The 20,501-nt window shown below is 30.1% G+C and overlaps 2 protein-coding genes across 14 annotated transcripts in view; one reads left to right on the top strand and one right to left on the bottom strand.

Moving 5' to 3' along the window:
• Window positions 1-16,722, bottom strand: part of LOC105213469 (SH3 and multiple ankyrin repeat domains protein 1) — a 35,997-nt gene extending 19,275 nt beyond the window's left edge. For 4 of the 13 annotated variants that reach the window (XM_029041100.2, XM_029041103.2, XM_054234323.1 and 1 more), the window contains exons 1-7: window positions 10,515-11,117; window positions 9,010-10,170; window positions 2,577-3,017; window positions 1,739-1,756; window positions 1,467-1,592; window positions 1,060-1,391; window positions 804-972 (exon numbers count right to left, since the gene is read on the bottom strand). In XM_029041100.2, coding sequence (XP_028896933.1) covers window positions 804-972; window positions 1,060-1,391; window positions 1,467-1,592; window positions 1,739-1,756; window positions 2,577-2,750 — 819 coding nt within the window. In that variant the 5' untranslated portion in view covers window positions 2,751-3,017; window positions 9,010-10,170; window positions 10,515-11,117. Of the gene's footprint in view, window positions 1-803; window positions 973-1,059; window positions 1,392-1,466; window positions 1,593-1,738; window positions 1,757-2,576; window positions 3,018-9,009; window positions 10,171-10,514; window positions 11,118-16,701 lie in introns of those variants that run through there. The other 9 variants (XM_011186332.3, XM_011186334.3, XM_054234324.1 and 6 more) reach the window with 6 other exon arrangements.
• Window positions 16,723-18,684: 1,962 nt separating this feature from the next.
• LOC105213470 (ribosomal RNA-processing protein 8) lies at window positions 18,685-20,208 on the top strand. Its single transcript, XM_011186337.3, has 2 exons — window positions 18,685-19,981; window positions 20,044-20,208. The coding sequence occupies exons 1-2, from the start codon at window positions 18,840-18,842 to the stop codon at window positions 20,045-20,047; spliced, it is 1,146 nt and encodes a 381-aa protein (XP_011184639.2). The 5' UTR covers window positions 18,685-18,839; the 3' UTR covers window positions 20,048-20,208.
• Window positions 20,209-20,501: the final 293 nt, after the last annotated feature.

Raw genomic sequence — 20,501 nt, 5'->3', positions numbered from 1 at the left:
CAGGGCTGATATAAATACGTAAAATATATTGAGGAAAGATAGGAACGGTTATATATAGTCAAAGATAAATCCGTCGGTTGGTATGTTGAAAAAAAAGTATCCTATATTTTGTCAACATTATTTTATGGTTTGCTAAACAGGAAAATGTGTACATTTATGCACATACATACATTACATATGTGAATATTACAAAACTTCTTGAAAATGGAATTCAGTATTTAAACAAATTCTTCACTGTCCTGTGCTAAGTTAGGTGGGAAGTTTTCGTCTTCGTCCGTGGCACTATTACATATTTAATTTTCTCTTTTGCGGCTTTTGGAGAGTTTATGGTTTGCTAAACATGTAACTATGTACATTTATGCATATTACAAAATTTCTTCAAATGGAATTTCAGTATTTAAACCAATTCTTTACTGTCCTGTGGTAGGTTAAGTGGGAATTTTTCGTCTTCGTCCTTGGCATAATTACATATTTAATTTTTTCTTCTGCGGCTTTTGGAGAGTCTATTAGACAATTGCATTATTTGTTGAACTTGACTGGAATTACTACAAACCATATTTGTCAGTTTTTGAAAGGATGAAAATAATTGAAAGGGTTTAGCTCGAGAGATAGTCGGCAAATAGTTTTTATTTTACTTTTCTGCGCTTCACCTTGTAGTAGAGGAAAAATAATATAATGTAAGGGGTTAATTTGTAAGGTAACTAAAGAGATTTACGTTGAAATCTTTTACCAGGAGCCGATATATATATATATATATATAGATAAAGTTTAATTTACTTAATTTTATATTATCAAACGCTCACCTGATGAACCTCGTTCCAACCCTGAGTGTCCTGTATACCTAATGAGGCATGATCATGCAATAAGCTCTCTGTTACCTTTGGATCACATTTCCGGGCGATAGATAAGTAGAGAGGTGTTATGCCGCGCCCATCCTTATAGTTAGGTGATGCGCCTAATTCTAGTAGAGTTCTAATAAAAATTAATAATGTATTTTTATTAATTTTATGCATATTGCAGAAATATATTGATTGAAAAGAAATAGATTCAGATACTTACGTTACAGCTTCAAGTGAGTCTTTTTCAACGGCTTTATGAAGAGCTGTAGTACCGTCTTTGGTGCGATAGTCAAGTAAAGCACCACCATTAACTAACGCTATCAATAATTTATTTGGTTTCTTAGCTCCAGTCGCTACAGTTAGTGGGGTCTCACCAGTTTCTGGGCAATGGAAATTCGGATCTAAGCCTTTGGAACACATTTTTGCTATCTTTTCTACATGTCCAGCATGGATGCACTCAAGAAATCGACGCAAGTTGGCGCGTGTGTGTAATGCCTTTAACTGTCTTTCATCTAAATTTAGCATTTTGTAAACGCGTCTCTTATATTTAAGCTAACAGTGGAGTATGAAAAGCATTCAATTACATAATATACTTGAATATGTTAGATAACTCCAAATCCAAATCACCTCTAAATAGCCGACAGGACCGTTAAACGGATAATCACCTAAACGTCGCTCTTCATCAAGAAATTTTCCGGCTTTTCCATTTGAAGGTGGACTGAATAATCCATAATTAAAACTCTCCTTAAGCTCCTGTATGCAAATAGAAAATGGCTTAATATAATAAATTTAAAATATTGTTATCAACTTTACAAGAATATTGCTTAATTTGTAATTTAATGAGAATTGAGCTTCAAAATTGGTTTTAGCATGCAAAATAATAAACATTCAACACCAACCTTAAACCAAAAGGCCACCTATGGATTTTTTTCGAAAAACATAATATGAAAAGTTAATCCAGTGTTGTATATTAATATGTGTTGTTGTAGTGCGATCATTTCGTGAAGTTCACGTTCATATGTCAGTAGTAGTGTTGCGAGACCATTCATAGCACAAATGTAGTATGCATATTATAAGTATTTGTGAACGTTGATTGGTATTTATTTGGCAATAAAAGCATATTGATAAAATCATAATAAGAAGAGAAAAGCAAAGATCACATAAATTAAAGAAGCAAAATTCGTACGCTCTCATCAAGAACATATCGTATCCATAAAAAAATATTCGGAACATTTAGATTTATATTAATTTTTCTTAGAAATGTCAGTCGTTTTGGTAAATGATTCAATAATGTATTTATCTTGGATGTGTCCTTGACTTGAGTATGCAGGACATTAGAGGCTAAAAGGTATGTTTAAAAACAATACAAAGTATCTACATAATTTTAAAGAAAGCTCGGTTTTAATGTGGAAATATGTATGTATGTTTTTAGTTTATGATTGAAAAACGAAGATTTTAACATTACAAAAAATTAGGTTTCTCTTTAATATTAAATTTTTGGCATAGGCTACTTTGTTTTGTCACCATATACATATACAAATCAAATTCGTAAATATTTATGTAGGTGTTATAATATATGTTATTTATATTACGGTGTGTATACAATATAATTAATACTTTTCTCCAAATGTTAGTTTAGTGAAGCATTTTTGTCAATGTTATTTAAAAGAAAAAACCAAAAAGTAATAGAAATAGTAAAAGAAAGAGGTATCATTTTATAATAGTTTAATGACATACCTTTGGCAATGAGGAGAAAACCTGTTGTTTTACATCCCAAACTAAACGATCTGACGGAAACTGCAGGCATTTAAATACGTTCAGCTCGGGTACATGAACCCGTACCAGAAGCCACCCATCCCGAGGCTCTGGAGGTGGTTCATCGTCAAACCGCGGCCCTGAACCGGAGTCCATATTGGCCGGGTTTTGTTTGACTTTTGGTGTGGGTGGGTGGTAGGCGGTAATTTTGAATATATTTTAAATCAAATTTGATAAGTAGTATTTATTGTTATCCTTAAATTGCTGGGTTTAGAAAATTTCAAATTACGGATATGACATTTACGGTGAATCAGTTGTGCTTTTAATGGAGTAAAATATGTATTGTGTATTTTAACCTATGGAAGTATTTTAAAAAATATTTTTCGTTGTAGCAGACACCTCGTTTAATGGAGTTTCAAGGATCTGGAAAAAAGAAAAGTGTATACAATATTTTAGGTGTATAATAATTCTATGTTTATTTATGGTATTTATACTTAGTTAAAATAATTAGTTATATAGCTCTAAACTAAAAAATAGATGCATATGTATATGTATGTTTCCTTCTTATTGCAACTGCAATATATTAATTAATTAATTAATTAATTTCAGTATGACATTTTTTATAAGTTTATTTCTATAGCATTTGAACCTCAACTTTTGTGCAACAATTTGTTTTTTATAAAACCCACAGATTCACATTTTTTATCAGGTTTTTAAAAATCGTTATCATCAATAATCAAATATGTCATTGAATTGATACTTGAGTATTTATTTAAATGTTTAACGATGAACACACTCATCTATATATGTATGTATTGTTGTGGTTTTAATTAAGACATACATATGTATTATACAGACATAAATATGTTCTATTAATGTGGTTAAGGCATGTTTGCCAAATTTTGTTAGCGGCTTTTAGTGGAAACAAAAGGTTTAGCTTTCAATTTTGAAATCTTAGCCAATTAAAGAACATATCGTTAGAAATGTTAATGAGGTTAAATTATCTGAACTCACAAAAACCGACAGTAAATAAATACATACACTTGCATGTAGTACTTGTTTTGCAATTATATTATTTCAAAGGCTCATAAGTACATAAGAAATCCCTCGCATTGTATATGTTTATTTCAAGGGATAAGCATAAGTGCATGTCTGTCCACGATGGATGGCAAAAGCTAGCCTCAAACATTGTGTGCCCAAGTATCAAAGTATGAAAAGAAGTAAAATAGACTACTAAAATCCACCTGTAGTATCACGCAGACAAACAAAAATGGTGAATCCAAGAAATATTAAAATATTAAAAGCAGCGATATGAAAATGAAGTGAAGAAAATACACTCTATTACGACATCGCCACTACATGGTGCGATTCTATTGAAACGTGGTGTATGGTGGATTGGCAAGCATATAAAGGGTTTGCTCTTAAATAAAGGCCATTAACTTTGCAAGTTATGTACTCGTTAATGGAGTGACAAAGATTCCATCGCAAAGTAAAAGAACAGTAGAAATTCCGAAATGGATAAACAACTTTACAATGTTTTCCTCTCTGTTACTTGGGTCGATGATCCCTATTTATGGAAAATTCTGAAAAGAGAAAATTCTCAATAGAAATATGATTACTAGCCAATGATTTTTTGAAATGTATGAAGTCGTCCCGTTGACCGTCGACAAGGTATCTCTCCGTCCGGTGCTAAATCTGACAATTCTTTGTACGTGTTCGTATAGCGAGATATTGAGGACCTTACCACTTCATTTACCTTGATCTGGAACACTATAACACACAACTATTCAAGCACTTACGTTTTTTGCTTTACTGTACTACAAATGGTTATCTATACAAGTATAATAAACGTCAATTGAGACTGTTTTTTTGAGTTTGTGTTTGTTCAAAATTGGCTCAAATGACGATAATACAATAAATATGCATATATCTGTATACAAATACATATGGTCATATGAATAAAGCCAAACAATTTTGTGATAATCAAATCTGCCCGATAACTTATTTAATTTACATAACTACTTTCGAGTGTTCAGATACATATTTGTGCATACATATGTATATATGCATGTGAAAACCCAATTCCCCACGGCAATAGAAGACCATACAATAGAACAAGTAAGGAAGGGCTAAGTTCGGGTGTCACCGAACATTTTATACTCTAGCAATTTATTGACGAAATTTTATAAAGATAACACAATTTGACCATTATGTATATATTATAAAGTGAACGAATCAGATGGAATTCAAAATTGAGTTATATGGGAAGTAGGCGTGGTTATGAACAGATTTCGCCCATATTCCACCCGTGTCATCAGGGTGTCAAGAAAGTGTTATATACAGAATTTTATTAAAATCGGTCGAGTAGTTCCTGAGATATGGTTTTTGACATGTCTTATGTAAAATTTAGGGCTTCTGACGTTTTTCGTTAGTGAGTTTACGCAGTTTTTGTAATTTTCAACCTAACCTTTGGAGCAACCTCCTCCGGGTGCCAAGGAATATGTGTTCCAAGTTTCATTAAGATATCTCAATTTTTACAAGTTATCGCTTGCACGGACAGACGGACGGACAGACATCCGGATTTCAACTCCACTCGTCATCCTGATCATTTACATATATATAACCCCATATCTAACTCTTTTATTTCTTGGTGACACAAACAACCGTTATGTGAACAAAACTATAATACTCTTCTTAGCAACTTTGTTGCGAGAGTATAAAAATGTCGCTATCAATTTAAAAGAAAGTATTAGAGAAATAAGTATTTTTTTAGTATTGTTTATATTTTTTCTCGAACAATATTAAAAATGTTCTCCGAAATAAACTCGGTAAATTATTCACAAATAATTAAAAAGGTTTGACAATAGTGTCCGTACGTAAGGGGTACTAATTATAACAGTTTGTTTTTTAAAAAAAATATTGAAATGAGAGAGACTATTAAATATGGGCTTTCGTCGACCCCTGTATGTTTAAATTTATACATATACAAGTTCGTATTATAACTACTCAAAAATGCTTGAGTCAGCTTTACAATTTAATATTTCTACATATACCGAAATAGCAACCCAACCATATAGTCCACTTTTTTGTCTTAAATGCACCCCTTGTTAAAAAATAGCACATAAATTGGTGTGAATAAAATACATGTATATACACAAGAGAAGCTCGGTATTTCGTTCGTAAATTGCAATCGGTCAGCGGAAATAGTATATTAGATCGAAAGTGTTGCGGCACAATTTATGTTCAACCCCAAATATATTAAGTTAATTTGCAAATCAATGTATGTTAAGAATTATAGAAACAATAGTTACGCGGATCATACAATTCAGATTTCTAAATTTATTTATTTATTTGTATATACATATGTACTTAGTTTCATATATAAACGTATGTAGATATGACAAAATTTTTTTAAATTTGAGTTTGAAACAACATATTTTCGGCCTTGTTCATAATATAATATAGTCATGATTAACAATTGTACATAAACTTAATTAAAATAAAAAAACGTAAATGTAAATTGACTTCAGTCTCCAAAAATTGAGACCGATGGACTAATAAGAAATTAGTAATTATAGCTTTTTATATGAATGGAATTGTGTGTGTAGCCATCTCGATTACAACCTCATTCTCAGTATGAATGTAGTTGGCGACAAAATATAATGAGAATAACAAGGTCATGGTATTTATTTACACTTTGTAACCACAGACTTAAACTATAAAGACGATTTGATTACGGTTTCACTTACATAAATAGTGTGTTGCAAGAAATTTATTTTGACTGGTTAAAAATTTACTTCGATACATTTTTGTTATTTATATGTGCGTTTTATTTGAGTTTACCATTAATTCTTTGATTTAATTGGCTTTCGGTGCCTCCAATAACATACATATATATGTATTTGAATATTAATAATTGATCTCCTAAATCATTAATGTCTTGATTAAAATCTAAATATCCAGTTTCTTGTATGGTATGAAAATATCTTAGTGTGAGTGCATTTTGTAATTAATAAAAACACTTAAGATAGCAAAATTTTAACAGAAGCGGCGGTTATTTAAACCAGATAAAAATTTTGTTCACTAGAAAAGTAAAAACAAAATCCAGGTTTGAAAAAATAAATCTGAGAGCAGCTGGTTAACAATACCAGTGTAGTTGTTTAGCTCAATAAATTGAAAACAGAAGTACATATGTTGTATTAATGTATGTAAGAGCAAAGGTAGTTAGGAATGGTATTTGCTTTTCTTAATAAAAATATATCGGTTTTCTAGCATTGTCCGACAATGAAATAGGTTGTTAAAAAGTAAATACGATGTATGTATATACAATACATGCATTTATAACTATAACTCTATGCTCTTATATCCTATTGTTTAGTGCAGCACGTTGAATCGTATAGGATGTCATAATATAACTCTGACTCAAACTACTATAAGGCTATGACTATGACTATAAATGCAACTGATCTTGAGCTACGGCTGTTGCTATCACACAGATTGAATACCACTGGCGGTGACTATGTCGTCCACATAAACAAGCAAGATAAAATCAGTTTGGTGTTATTATTTGTTCCGTAATTTTGCTAGTTTTGGAAGCATTACCACTTGCAGTACGATTTACAATATTCATTGAAGATAAAAAAATTTTAATACTATTTGATTTAATATTGTGAATTGACATTTTGTATACCCAAAGGTGTGTAGCGGTACTCATTTATTAATAAATATATGTCTGTAAGTATATACACATACATATGTACTCGCATATAGTTCGGTTTATTCTATTAGCACAGATGTACATCGATAACAAAACAATTAAAGCAGACCTCGAAGTACCAATTGTAATTTGGCACGAAATTACCTTGAAAGTAGTACATGCTTCACTCGTATTTTCTTCCGAAGCTTTTCTCCAACAACACATACTGAATTATTTTTATTACGTGACTCCATCATTAATGAATGGTCTATTATCACAAATCGGTGTGTGTTATGTATGAGATGTCCTAAATAAGCAAATATTCATATTTATGAGTAAAAAAAACTCGTACATACAAACATATTGACGGAACGAAAACAAATATACTTTAGATTTTTAAAATCCCATATTCACACACGCCTCGTACATCCGTATGTATAATACTTATAAGATGTATGAAAGTAGTTTATAGAACATTTATAGATTATCCCCTTGAACAAGGTTTAACTTTTATATATTTTCTCAATAACTGTCACACATATTTTATTAATCCCTATTCAAATATTAATTTTACAAGAGTCATGTGCAACGTTGAAATATTCATCAAAAACTGAATCGAAAATTAAACTCAGACACGTGTTGCGAGCAGTTTAACTAATCCAGAGAGGCGAAATAGGAAATCATAATATTATTATTTGAATATTTGTTTAATTATCTAATAAAAATGTTTGTAATATTTATATTCTTCTCTGGTTCGGAAAAATATGTTAGTATCTATACTTCTATACTTCTATACTATTGCTACATTCACTCCGAGTAACATAGGCTATATTTATTGCTTGAATCTCAACTTTCTGGAAATAGTTCTTAGGTGAGGGTAGATGTCCGTGATGGAGAATCTTAATCTGAAACTGAAAATCGTTTTGCAAGTCATTCTCTTCGCATCGCAATCGCATTACAAATAAAATATAATTTCATGTTCGAATTTTCCTCATTTTACATTTTTTATATGAACCCACACAAGAAACGGGAAAATACATACATATATAATATATGGGAAAGTGTCTAAGTGTGTAAAAACTTATAACTTTTGAAATGTATGTTTAAACCCGTGCGAAGCCAGAGCGGTCTGCTAGTTATTAAATAAAATAAATAAACATGTTTTGAGTGCTATGTGTGTTGGCGTATTGCACGAGACGAAGATTCACAAGTACGTACGAAGAATATGTTCATTCCTATATACTTTTCAATGCTTTAAACAATCATATTATAATATTTGTATTTACAATATATATCTAATATTTTGTAGTATGTTACTTTCAATTTCAATTTTGATATTTGGCACTAATGATTTCTATACGAACATATTAACGAGATATCTAGCCAACAACATTATTATCTTATCTTTATTATATTTAAAGTTAACGCTCTCGATTGTTACATAAATCAGTCATGCAATTTTCATAAAATATTGATTCTTAAGAAGTAGAGGACGAAGTTTATCATGTACTGTATATTACACAACCTATTAAATATATATATAAATGGGAGCTTTATAATATTTACATATGTACACCAACTATAGAACAATTTAGACATTAATTAGATGTTAACAATTTTTTGAACATTATGATATAGTTATTTCCTACAATGTATCCCAGATACTACCACGAATTAATACTCCGGTTGCGGATAATGAAAAATAATTAGGATACTGACCTTTTCAGACACACCTACATTATTCCAAATAGACGTTTGTATACCAATGGTCCATAATATGTATGTATACATATGTATATGTGTGAGTGTACGATGTAATGCAGCTTAATTTTCGTGCGTTTTTTTAGTTTCCTTACTACTTTCGTGTTATTGTATCCTTGGGCAATTTTAATGTCTAATGCGAAAGAGAACTGCTGCATGTAAAATTGCAACCAATACGGTCTCAGTGGAAAGCCGATCGTTGGAAGCAAAAAATCGTTGATTCTGTTCGGTTCCTTGTAGGATGTGTGTTTATTATATGTAGATATTTTGTGAATATTTTCTCCTTTGAGCTCTACTTTCAAAATGCTCTCAGTTGCCTGTGTTACTTATGTATTTCATTTTAAGTTCGCCATGCTCTGAGAGCGGACGAAGCAACCCATCAAAAGGGGCATATTGAAATAAGGAATTCGTAAACGTACAGAAGTTTAAATGGCAAAGGAAGTAATGAACGTGTATTATACAAGAGAGACACAATTTTTAGCGAGAAATTTATTTCACACACACTAATAAGCACTTTGTTCGCAATGAGCTCACCAACGGTTTGCGTAAAATTTCGATGAATAAAAAAATCTAGAATATATTGTATTGGTGTTATTTTTTGGCTTATTTTGACTTATAATTCGTTGTTTCGCTTAGCTTCCGATTGACTTTTTCACTTCACTTTCTATCGAAATTTGTTACATTTAACGAATACAAATATATGTACACCCTTATAAACGTGTATTCATAAGTTTAGAAATTTATATATTTTGTTATAATTTGTATTTATATTTCTTACGAAATTACACTCGGTACTATATTTCGCGCATTCAGATCATACTTATGGCTTTCAATTAACTCGATTTAATTCACCCGAAAACGTAGGCGAACTTATCTACATTGTTTATACAAATTTGTATATCTGCCGAGTTATTTTTATTACGAGCGTCGCGGCAAATGCACTGACATTTACACTTCAAATATATAATATTTTATTATATATGTATGTATGCAAGTATTTTGTAATTTTTAACAATTTCTTTTTATTAATTTTTGAGTATATGTATATGCTGAGGTGTTATTATTTTATTGCTTAGGCTGAAGATAGAACGTGCATTAGTTGAAAAAAAAATCCAAATTCTGTAAGAAATAAAAGATTCAAAGGATTAAAAAACTGTATTGCAAATATTGAAAAGTGTATTTTTTGCAAAAAAAAATTTTGAAAATTAGGATGGTCCCTTTTGTTATTTATAGATAATCTAGCCCAACTAAATACATTAACGAACTCCTATCGTATTATATTCTCAAAACTCTGATGAGATATTGCTCAAGAATTTACACACAACATTTACGTTTACAATTAGTATCTTCAACAGAATAACGGTAGTAGGATGCAATGTAATGTAATGCAAAAATTCGCCAGCAAGCTAAACCAGATTTGCTTAGATGATAGTATTTTTGTTCCTGTTTTTATTATATTTTACCTCTTGTCACCCTGGTATACATATCAGTCATTTGAAGTTTTCATTTTGCTATTGCTTTCGCTGGTTTTATACTGCTCCAATAGTTATTGGCTTTGTTATTGCTCAGTCTGTCGGAATCTGGCCATCGGAGAATTTTTACGTGTACATACACCTATTTATATGTAACGTTGAAACCGGTTCTCAGATTTATATCTGTTGTTGTTTTAACGTTACGATACTCCGGCCTCTTCTTTTAATTATTATTTCCTAATTTATTTGCAATATTTCAGACTTATGCATTTTTTAGTACTGTCGTATACACTTTTATACAAGTATACATTAATATTTTTTCATATGTATACTTTAATACCGTTTTATATGCATATGCACATAGGTATGTGGGCTGGTTGTATGCACAAAAGTAATGCACATTCCGTCCTCATTCAGTGGCTTAGATTTGAGAATATTCGATTAGTAACATTAACTTTAAATTTTCTTCCCGTCTCCGTTTATTTGGCACGAACTCAATTGAATTCTTATTAATTTTTTACACATTTGACGAACAAGAACGGAAATGTTCTTATGATTCAAGGAAAACTAGTCACAACGCAGTCTAAAAACGAACTGAAATCGAAACAGAAAAATTAAGCACCATCAACTTCAATAGCAGAAAGTATGTGGGTATTTACTTGCAAGAGCGGCAACGAAGGTGGTAAATTGCAGTTGAGAGCGGCAGCGAGTGAAAAAGAGATATTGTTGAGAATGGAGCAATACTTCAATGAAATGAATGGTTGTTTATGAGTTGCAAAGAGAACTAGAGAGAATGAAAATATAATATATAAAATAACTTGTTCATTTGGAATAAGGAGAATGTACTTATATTTCCAAATCACAGACACTTGACAATAACAAACATCAAATGTGTGCAAAACTCGTACATACATAGATATGTAGATGTATAAATATTATATGACTTTATAAAGTACTATAGTTGTTATACAAACTCGACTTTTATTTTACATCACTTTCCTTTCGTCTTTACACAAATTTAATGAAACTGATTCGAATTATTACTTTGAACGGATTTTAAGGCAGTTTATATGCGCTTTATGTTTGTGTGTGCTTTATACATACATACGTTTTTGTTATCTTCAAAATATGTTAACTTGTATGTGTATGCATACATACATACATACATAAGTTCATACTTATGTACCTACGCAGATATGTTCCGGTAATCACTTCACTCTTCTTATTTAATAAAAATTGGAAAAGATTATTAATGATTCACAAACGCCTTTAAAAACAATTTTATAGATTTCTTCATTTAATGCGAAAAATTATTGAGCAGAAACTACTTTGAATAATGGTATATTTAATATTAATATTTATGAACTGCTATTTTATTAATAGCAGCTCCTTTAAATCGTCGTTAGATTTATGTTCTTAAAATGTAATATAATACATACATATATAAAATGCACACATGAGTGTATGTATGCATGTGTGCACGCATTGGCAGTATTAATATTGCCACAATTGTTACATGTGAAAATAACGTACTCATTTTGGCTTTTTGATTTTGAAAATCCGAATTTAAATTTTATGTTTTGAAAAAAATTATTCTTAATTATTATTAATTCTAAAGGCACTTTAAAGGCAATTGAAAATTGAACTCTATATTTTTTCAATGAAACTTGGTCTTTAATGAGCCAATACAAATAATCTTCCACTTTTTCAGAAATCTTTGATATTTGTTAATTAATTGTTATTTTGGAAGATAAATCTTATTGTGGCATCACTGGTTTATTTAGTTAACACGAAACACTCACTCTCTTTCTCTCTTCTCAAGACTGCTAGGTTTTCTTATCGTAGGTGGTAAATATTTTACCATACCTTTAGATTAGTTTGTTTATCAAATTCTTGTTGCAATACCACTTTGTTTCTTCAATTCCGTTTCATTTCAGAAGGCATTCAAAGCATAATGCGTTATTTAGCAGAAATTGGAATGTATCCTTGTTTTGAGCATGTGGGAGGTGATTGTATTCCAGGTTGATTTTCTTGTTGTTTGGGATTCGTTCGTATTCGATAAGTAATATACGGTATTCGTTATACATATGTATGCATATACCTCTGTTATACAAACACACACTTATACATGCAAATATTCTTTGGTTTATATACATATGTACGTACATATTTATGTACACACAGGGATATTTCATTAACATTCTCTTATAATATGCATTATGGCGAAGGAGTGATGCAAGAATAAAGTGTGTACATAAACAAGTATAGATGTACTTACATATGTTAAATAAGTAGTCATAAAGTGCGAATGCAGTTGCAGACTACATCTTTAAATATTATACAATAATAGGAAATATTTGCTTTCAATAGGGAAAGACAGTATCCAAAGTTTAGACATGAAATGTTATCTCTCTAAATCGTTCTATAAGATGATGCTATTGGGAAATACCTGAAGAAATGATCTTACATACTTATTACTAATGCTTTTTTTTAGGTCTGTTAAGGTAATATGCACAGATACTTACATATGTACATATGTATGTATGTACATAGAGACATAGCATTTGTAATATGCACACATACTTACATATGTATGTATGTATGTACATAGAGATATAGCATTTGTTTTTAGTATAAGCTAAGTTAACAACTAAACAAGATAGATGTTGATACTTTGTGCAACATGTTGCGAGAGTATAAAATGTGTATACTGTTGTAAAATAGGACAGTAACTCCGGTTTGATTGGAATTACGAATTGACCACTCAAAAGAAAAAATAAAAAAATCTACTTATGTAGATATAAAGGCAAACATTTTGTTGGGTAAAACTCGTTTTTATAATCTTTCTTTCATAGTATATGTACATGTGTGTATACCAGTACAGACATACATTATTATCGATAATATCGTAATTTTATAGATTTATAGATTTATCGTATCGATAGTACTATTTTATATAATATGTTTTACTATAAAGAGCTATTTGGCAACAACACAGTAAACAATGACATTTATTATTGAATCAGTGAGATCATACTTACTATATGTTTATACATATACGTATATGTATACTGTAGAACTTCCATAACTCGAACTCTTGAATTGACAATAGCGTTTAGAAGCCAAATTTCATACAAATTTTCATCCATAACATAAACTTCCTTAACTCTAACTCTTCAATGGAATAAAAGTCAAATTTTCATCCATAACTCAAACTTCCTTAACTCGAAGTTCTTCATAACTCGAACTCTTGAATTGAATAGAAGTCAAATCTCATACATATTTCCATCCATAAATCGAACTTTTCGATCAGGGCAAAAAAGAGTCCCTATATGGTATAGAGATGAACAAAAAATATGGTATTACACTTATGAATTGCATAAATCAAAGAACAAAGGTATGGGATACAGACGTCAAGAGGTCAAGAGACTTTATGTAATGTAAATAAATAAATATGTATATTTTACAGTTTTTTGAAAAATTGTGCGTTTTAATGAAAACTTCTATGAGTATCCCTAACTCAAAGTTTTTTGTGGATTATGATTATTCGGTTAGGAAAGTTCAACTGTACTGTAAAGGCTGGTAGGGAAAGTTTGAACTTTAAGACAAAGTCGTTTAAATTTTTTATTCGCAATATTTAAAAACAAAACAAGAGATCAAAACTCTTTATGTAAAAATATATACATGTGCACATACCAAGAAAACATTTAATTACCTTTTCTATATCCAATTACATTGCAATTTCCATTACCGACCACAAACGTCTTTAATTTTTCAAAATAAATTTAAAGAGATTGATTTTTGCTGTAAATACAGTGGAACTTCCATAACTCGATTATCTCATAACTTTTTTATTGGCAATAGCGTTTACCGTTTCCTTCTATAACTCCAACTTCCTTAACTCGAAGTTCTCCATAACTCGAACTCTTGAATTGGCAATAGAAATCAAATTTCATACAAATCTTCTTCCATAAATAGAACTTTTCTACTAGGGCATAATAAAAATTTTAAAATTTTACTATCGTGGCACAATTTTAAAAGAGTCCCTCTATATCGTATGGAGGAGAACAAAAATATGAAAATCATGTAACAAAAGCATGGGGAAGCAGATGTCAAGAGCCAAACAATAGTGCAACAAACAAAATTAAAGAATACATGTTTTAACGTATTTAAATAAAACGTTATGCGAAGTAAATAATTAAAACTGTGTATAAAACTATATTTTGCAGCCTTTTTAAAATTTATGTTTTAATGAATGTTTGGTGATTCGAGTTAGAGAAGTTTCACTGTATAAATATTTACTAAAGATCACTTACTTAAAGATCACGTACGAATACACTTAAATCTGGGTGACTTTTGGAGAGCAAACTGAGAAGAATAGTAAAAAAATTATAAAAATCCTAGTAGTTCATCAAACAAGTGCATCGTAAGTGAAATGAAGCGAAAAGTTATAAGAACAATATGTATAAATTACCTGAATAATGTCAAAGGTTGAGATGATACTATATGATAGCCGGATAGAAATACAATAAATGAAATTATTTGATACAAAAGTTTCAAGTTGTTTCCTTTCAGTAAATTGGTGAAATTCTCACTACGTATCAAGGGAAGGTAATATGGATCGATCAACAGAGTACTTTTTATTAACGACGTCTGCCGTTGTTTGCCAAATTGTCTACAAACCGACTTGCGAACACCATTCCACCATTTTATTAAAATTTTAAGATAGGTATAGTTAGGCGTACAAAGCTACTGCAGTCTGTGGCCCTTTTTTCAGTAGGTGGGAACACTAAAAAGAATCCCTTGTATGCGAAACATAGATCGAATTTCGTTTCTTAACTTTATATATTAACCCAGCGGAGCGGTACGAGAATCCATTTTAAATTACCAAAAGCTGTTAAATGTCTTTCATAGTGACTATTTGCTGCAGTTTGTTATACTTGTATCACTTCTTATCGATAGGTATGGCTATGATTTATTATATCGACAATACAAATACATATAGACCGTAGACACTTTGTTTAATTTTGTGATTAACCATCAGCATTTATTAAAATACTGAATACGTTTGGCTTATTTATTTTATGATTGGTTTGTACCAATAATTAATTAATAGCATTATTAAGATTATAAGAAGTTGTCATCTATGAAAGTGTATGTATGTGGGATTTTCAATTTTAAATAAAAGCGCAATTGTTGTTGGTAACATCAGGAATGTTCCACTACGTCACATCACATGAAATATCAATTGAAATTACTGTTTCTCGAATATTGTCAAGACCATGGAATCACGTGCCTGCGAGGTAGTAGCAATTTCCCAAGTTAACGAGGCGCATTATTTATTTATATTTACTACTTTTATTTTTGCACTAATTATCTTATATAAATATTTACAAATATCCACCCAAATTTCATGTATTAAAATTTTTGCAAATTTTGTTCTTATTTACTTTTTCGTAAAGACTAATTTGTTTACAATTCTAATATATTACTTCAAAGAATTATTAAATGTGGATTCTTAACATTTCCGACCAAAGAAATATAAAATACTAGCGTTACTCATACGCCGTGTAATTCTTATGATTGCGTTTTGAAAATAAAAAAAAATTTATATATATGTATAATACTTTTGGGCTTAATTTGAAACGAACTTTTTTTGTTTTTCGCTAACACATTATAATAATAAAAATAATTTCCTCTAAATAATGTCCAGTGTTGCTTTATTATAACAAGAACCCTCATGTTATTTATATGAGAAAAATTCAACAATCGAAAGGTAGTACATAAAATTTTAATGAAGGACCCATCTTTGAAGGAGATTCTTTTCTTTGATTTAAGTAACCAAATTGTAATTTGTTAGCGACAGAGAAATCCACTTAATAAATACATGAGTACATATTCATATGTACACACATACATATATGTGTAAGTATATGTTGAATCTAAATTATTGCTTTGTAAGCTTATTGCTTGAACCGCTTTTTTGATTTTTAATACTCATAAACTATTTACATTAAAGAAAATAAATAAATAAATTTATTTAATGATATCACATCGTAACAATTCTTTCCATAGAAATATATTATTATTATTATTCAGCCATTCCCACTCGAATTGTGCTTTTCATTACATGAATTATTGAATTATAATAATTATTATTATTGTCATTTATACGCACCTGATTTTTAAGATCCTTTCGCGAAGTAACTTTGATAGAGACACATTTTAATTGTCAACCACACATCAACACTCAAATACAGAGACTAATTGCAAATCTTGACTTTGACTTACAAATTTTCGCTAACTTCAAACCTTTATCGGCTTTGTATCAGCCATCCTTGTCTTCCCACACCATTAGTTACACAACATTTCCAATGGTGTGAATGTTTGCTTAATACACACATATGGATATACATATAAAAATAACTTAATTCAGCATGTATTTATGTGCAAATGGATACTTTGTTTCTTTCATATTGTCTAGAAATTCTCTGATCAACATAACATCAGTATTTGAATATAGAGTGTATAACCGCAAGGAATACATATTTATACTGATGTATATACATACATACATACATTAAATATTGTATAAAATTTCAAAGTTCCCTTGAATACAGGTTCAAAATTATGCTAAGTTGCAAAAATTATTATTTTCCAAACATAAAAATGTACACTTATATACTTATCTACATGTGTAATATATATACAGGGTATGGGTATATAGGGTATGGAAATATTAAAGGGATAGAAACGGGTGTTAGTGTCAGGGAAACTGTATATTTTTTTTAATAATTTAATGTGATAAATAAATCGTATAACAATAATTCAACATATGTATGTATATAACATATTTTCAAGATTCTAAAAATTCATAGAATCCTTTACTTATCGAAAAAATTCTTGGAATGAAGACTATGGTATTTTGTTATTACTTATTTATTTCACACCCTTTAACTATTCGTATATACATGCATGCGTACATATGTTCATATATACATGCAATGTGCGAAAAATAAAAAAAAATTGTATCCGGTTCTATATATTAATGTCCACCTCACCAAAGAATTCCACAAGAATTTCCTAGGTTACGTTTTCAGTTTATTAATATCGTTAGTTGTTACGAAATCGCAGTTGAGTTATTCCTCTCTTAAATATTCTAGATTAAGAACTAAATTTTCAAGCAAAAGGATAGCCTGATATCACTTTTAGGTTCATATTAACAGAAATTATATCTACGACCGAGTTGAACAATCGGCATCGGCCAGAATAGTATTGGAACATATGATGAAGTAGTTCAATATATTTTTAGGAAAAACCCAAGAAATGACTTGTTTGTCAACATGTATAAGCTCATCGAAAGTTTTGTATAAGTAGTAAATGAATGCATTGAAAGAACTATACATTTTTATTTTTCATTAGGTAATACCCACCGACCGAACTTTACATCCCTCCCTAATATATGTATGTATGTATGTGCACAGGATTATTTATGAGCATACAAATTTATTTATATTGTAAAAAACGGTACCGTGTGAAAATGAAAAAAATGAAATAATATAACCTCATACTATAGGTATAAAAAAAGGATATATCACGTACTGGCTAAATTTGAGAATTTACGAATTTGAGACGAATTTTTGTATTTAACTGAAACAGGTAAAAAACAAAAATTTCTATCAGAACTTTTTCGTAATTTTAACCTTTTTTTATTGGTTATACTTTTGGGCTTTTGCCCTGCTTAAATGGATGTTTTAGTTACATTTTATTATATTTTCTGAATAAAAATATCTACCAAAAAGTCTATACAAACTAAAACATTCAATATAAAATACTGTAAATCATTCACTATATATGTATTTCCATTTAAATGTTGTGTAAATTCCAAGACTTAGTAGAGAATATATGTATGTACATAAACAAAATTAGAAGACACAAAAGTTGAAAGCGTTCATTTGTATTCAATAATAGTGTCGGTAAAATGGAACAGCTAAAGATAACAATAATTTCGTGCATTCCATAATGGATACATGAAATAAATTTATATTAAAAACATATGTATGTACATAAATTGTTTTTCCCCTAAATCTTCATCTTGCAGGTTAATGTCAACTATGTGAATCTATTACAATTCAAGAAATTGACGTTATCAGCTGTATGCTCTATATTTATGAAGACACGTGTAGCGTGTAGCACTTTTGTTTATTATTTGTACAAGTTTGTTTTCCTATATACAACTTTTCTGAAAGCGTAGTTTTGTGTTTTCCTATACACAAATCAAAAATATTTGACTAAAAACGTTTTTTATATAACGAAATGCCAAAATTTTTTGTACCTACATCATGGGAGAATCTATCAGAAGCAGTGAAATTCCGTTCAAAAGTATCTTTGAGCAGTAGTAGTACTGAAGCAAAAGTTGCCCAAGCTACATCGACCACTAGAAAAAATAACAAAGGCAAGAAACATACAGTAGATAAAGATAAGACAAAGGATTTGATTAATGCAAAAGTCAATAGAAGTGGATTGAAGTCGGGAAAAGTTCACAAAGGTCGAATTGTTAAAAAAAATATGTCACAGACTAAAGTCATAATTACGTCGGGATATACTGGTTCTGAACCAGATGATCCGCTATCGTCAACCAAACTAAAATTTAAGGGAATGAAAAAACATAGTAAAAGTACACCAGTTGTGGAATTATTGCCTCCTACTAAGAAAGCGGTACAAGCTACTAGATCAATCTTAGAAACAAAGAATTTTGATACAGAATTAGTTAGACCGACAAGTGCCCGGGACATTGGATTAAAAACTTTTGAAGACACTTTAAAGCAACAACTGTTGGGTGGGCGCTTTCGTTATATAAACGAACAGTTATATACCATGGATAGCACAGATGCAAATGAATTTTTCAAATCAGATACTGAGGCTTTTAATGCCTATCATGCCGGATACCAGCAGCAAGTGGAAAAATGGCCAATGAATCCACTTGATCGTATAATAAAAATGATAAAGCGGTTACCAAAATCGCTAGAAATTGTAGATTTCGGCTGCGGTGAAGGTCGTTTGTCTACGATGCTGCCAAATAAAGTATATTCAATGGATTTGGTGAGCACACGCAATGATATAATAGCATGTGACATGGCATGTACACCACTCAACGACCAGTCGGTAGATATAGCAGTTTATTGTCTATCATTAATGGGGACGAATTTAAAAGATTATTTGCTTGAAGCCAATCGTGTTTTACGTCCTAATGGTTTGGTAATAATTGCGGAGATTCAATCACGTTTCGATGATTTGCGTCAATTTATACGTGGATTAGAAGCTTGTGGATTCGAATTACTCAAAAAGGATATTAATGAGCGTTTGTTTTATTTTTTCCAGTTTAAAAAGGTACGAAATGTTGGAAAAGTGGCGTTAATACCACAATTTTCTCTTAAACCGTGTTTGTATCGGAAACGGTGAGTCATATATCATATTTTATATAAATATTTGGAGCAATTAATGTTGATTCTCCCCACAGGTGAAGGAAATATTCACGATAAGACGACCTACATTAAAACAAATTTCAAAAACACAGATCATCATAATAAATAAATTGTAATCATATTAAATTAAATAAATAATAAATTAAATTTGAGCGATATTAATGCAATTTCTGAATAAATTACACATATTGCGTTAATGACTAGCAAATGTTATTATTTTTTACGATATATACGATATATATATGTATACATGGCTGAAGTTAAATTTCATTGCCTCGAATAGCATTGTAGTCTTGCAACATCTGAAATTCTAAACAAGTGAATTAGTTCTTTAATAAAAATACCAAGTTTTTTTTTATTATTTATTTACAAAAGTAATATTTTGTCTCATTTTCTTATGTTTGATAAATGTAGTTATTTTTATTAATTTATTCCAGTAAATCTTAATGTTGCTAGTATAGATTTTCATTATATACTGTTTTAGTTACAGTAA

The sequence above is a fragment of the Zeugodacus cucurbitae genome, chromosome 6 (genome assembly GCF_028554725.1).
Source record: "Zeugodacus cucurbitae isolate PBARC_wt_2022May chromosome 6, idZeuCucr1.2, whole genome shotgun sequence".
In the NCBI taxonomy this organism is placed as follows: Eukaryota; Metazoa; Arthropoda; class Insecta; order Diptera; family Tephritidae; genus Zeugodacus; species Zeugodacus cucurbitae.
The sequence above is the reverse complement of the archived record's forward strand: the minus strand, read 5'-3'. Positions and strand labels throughout refer to the sequence as shown.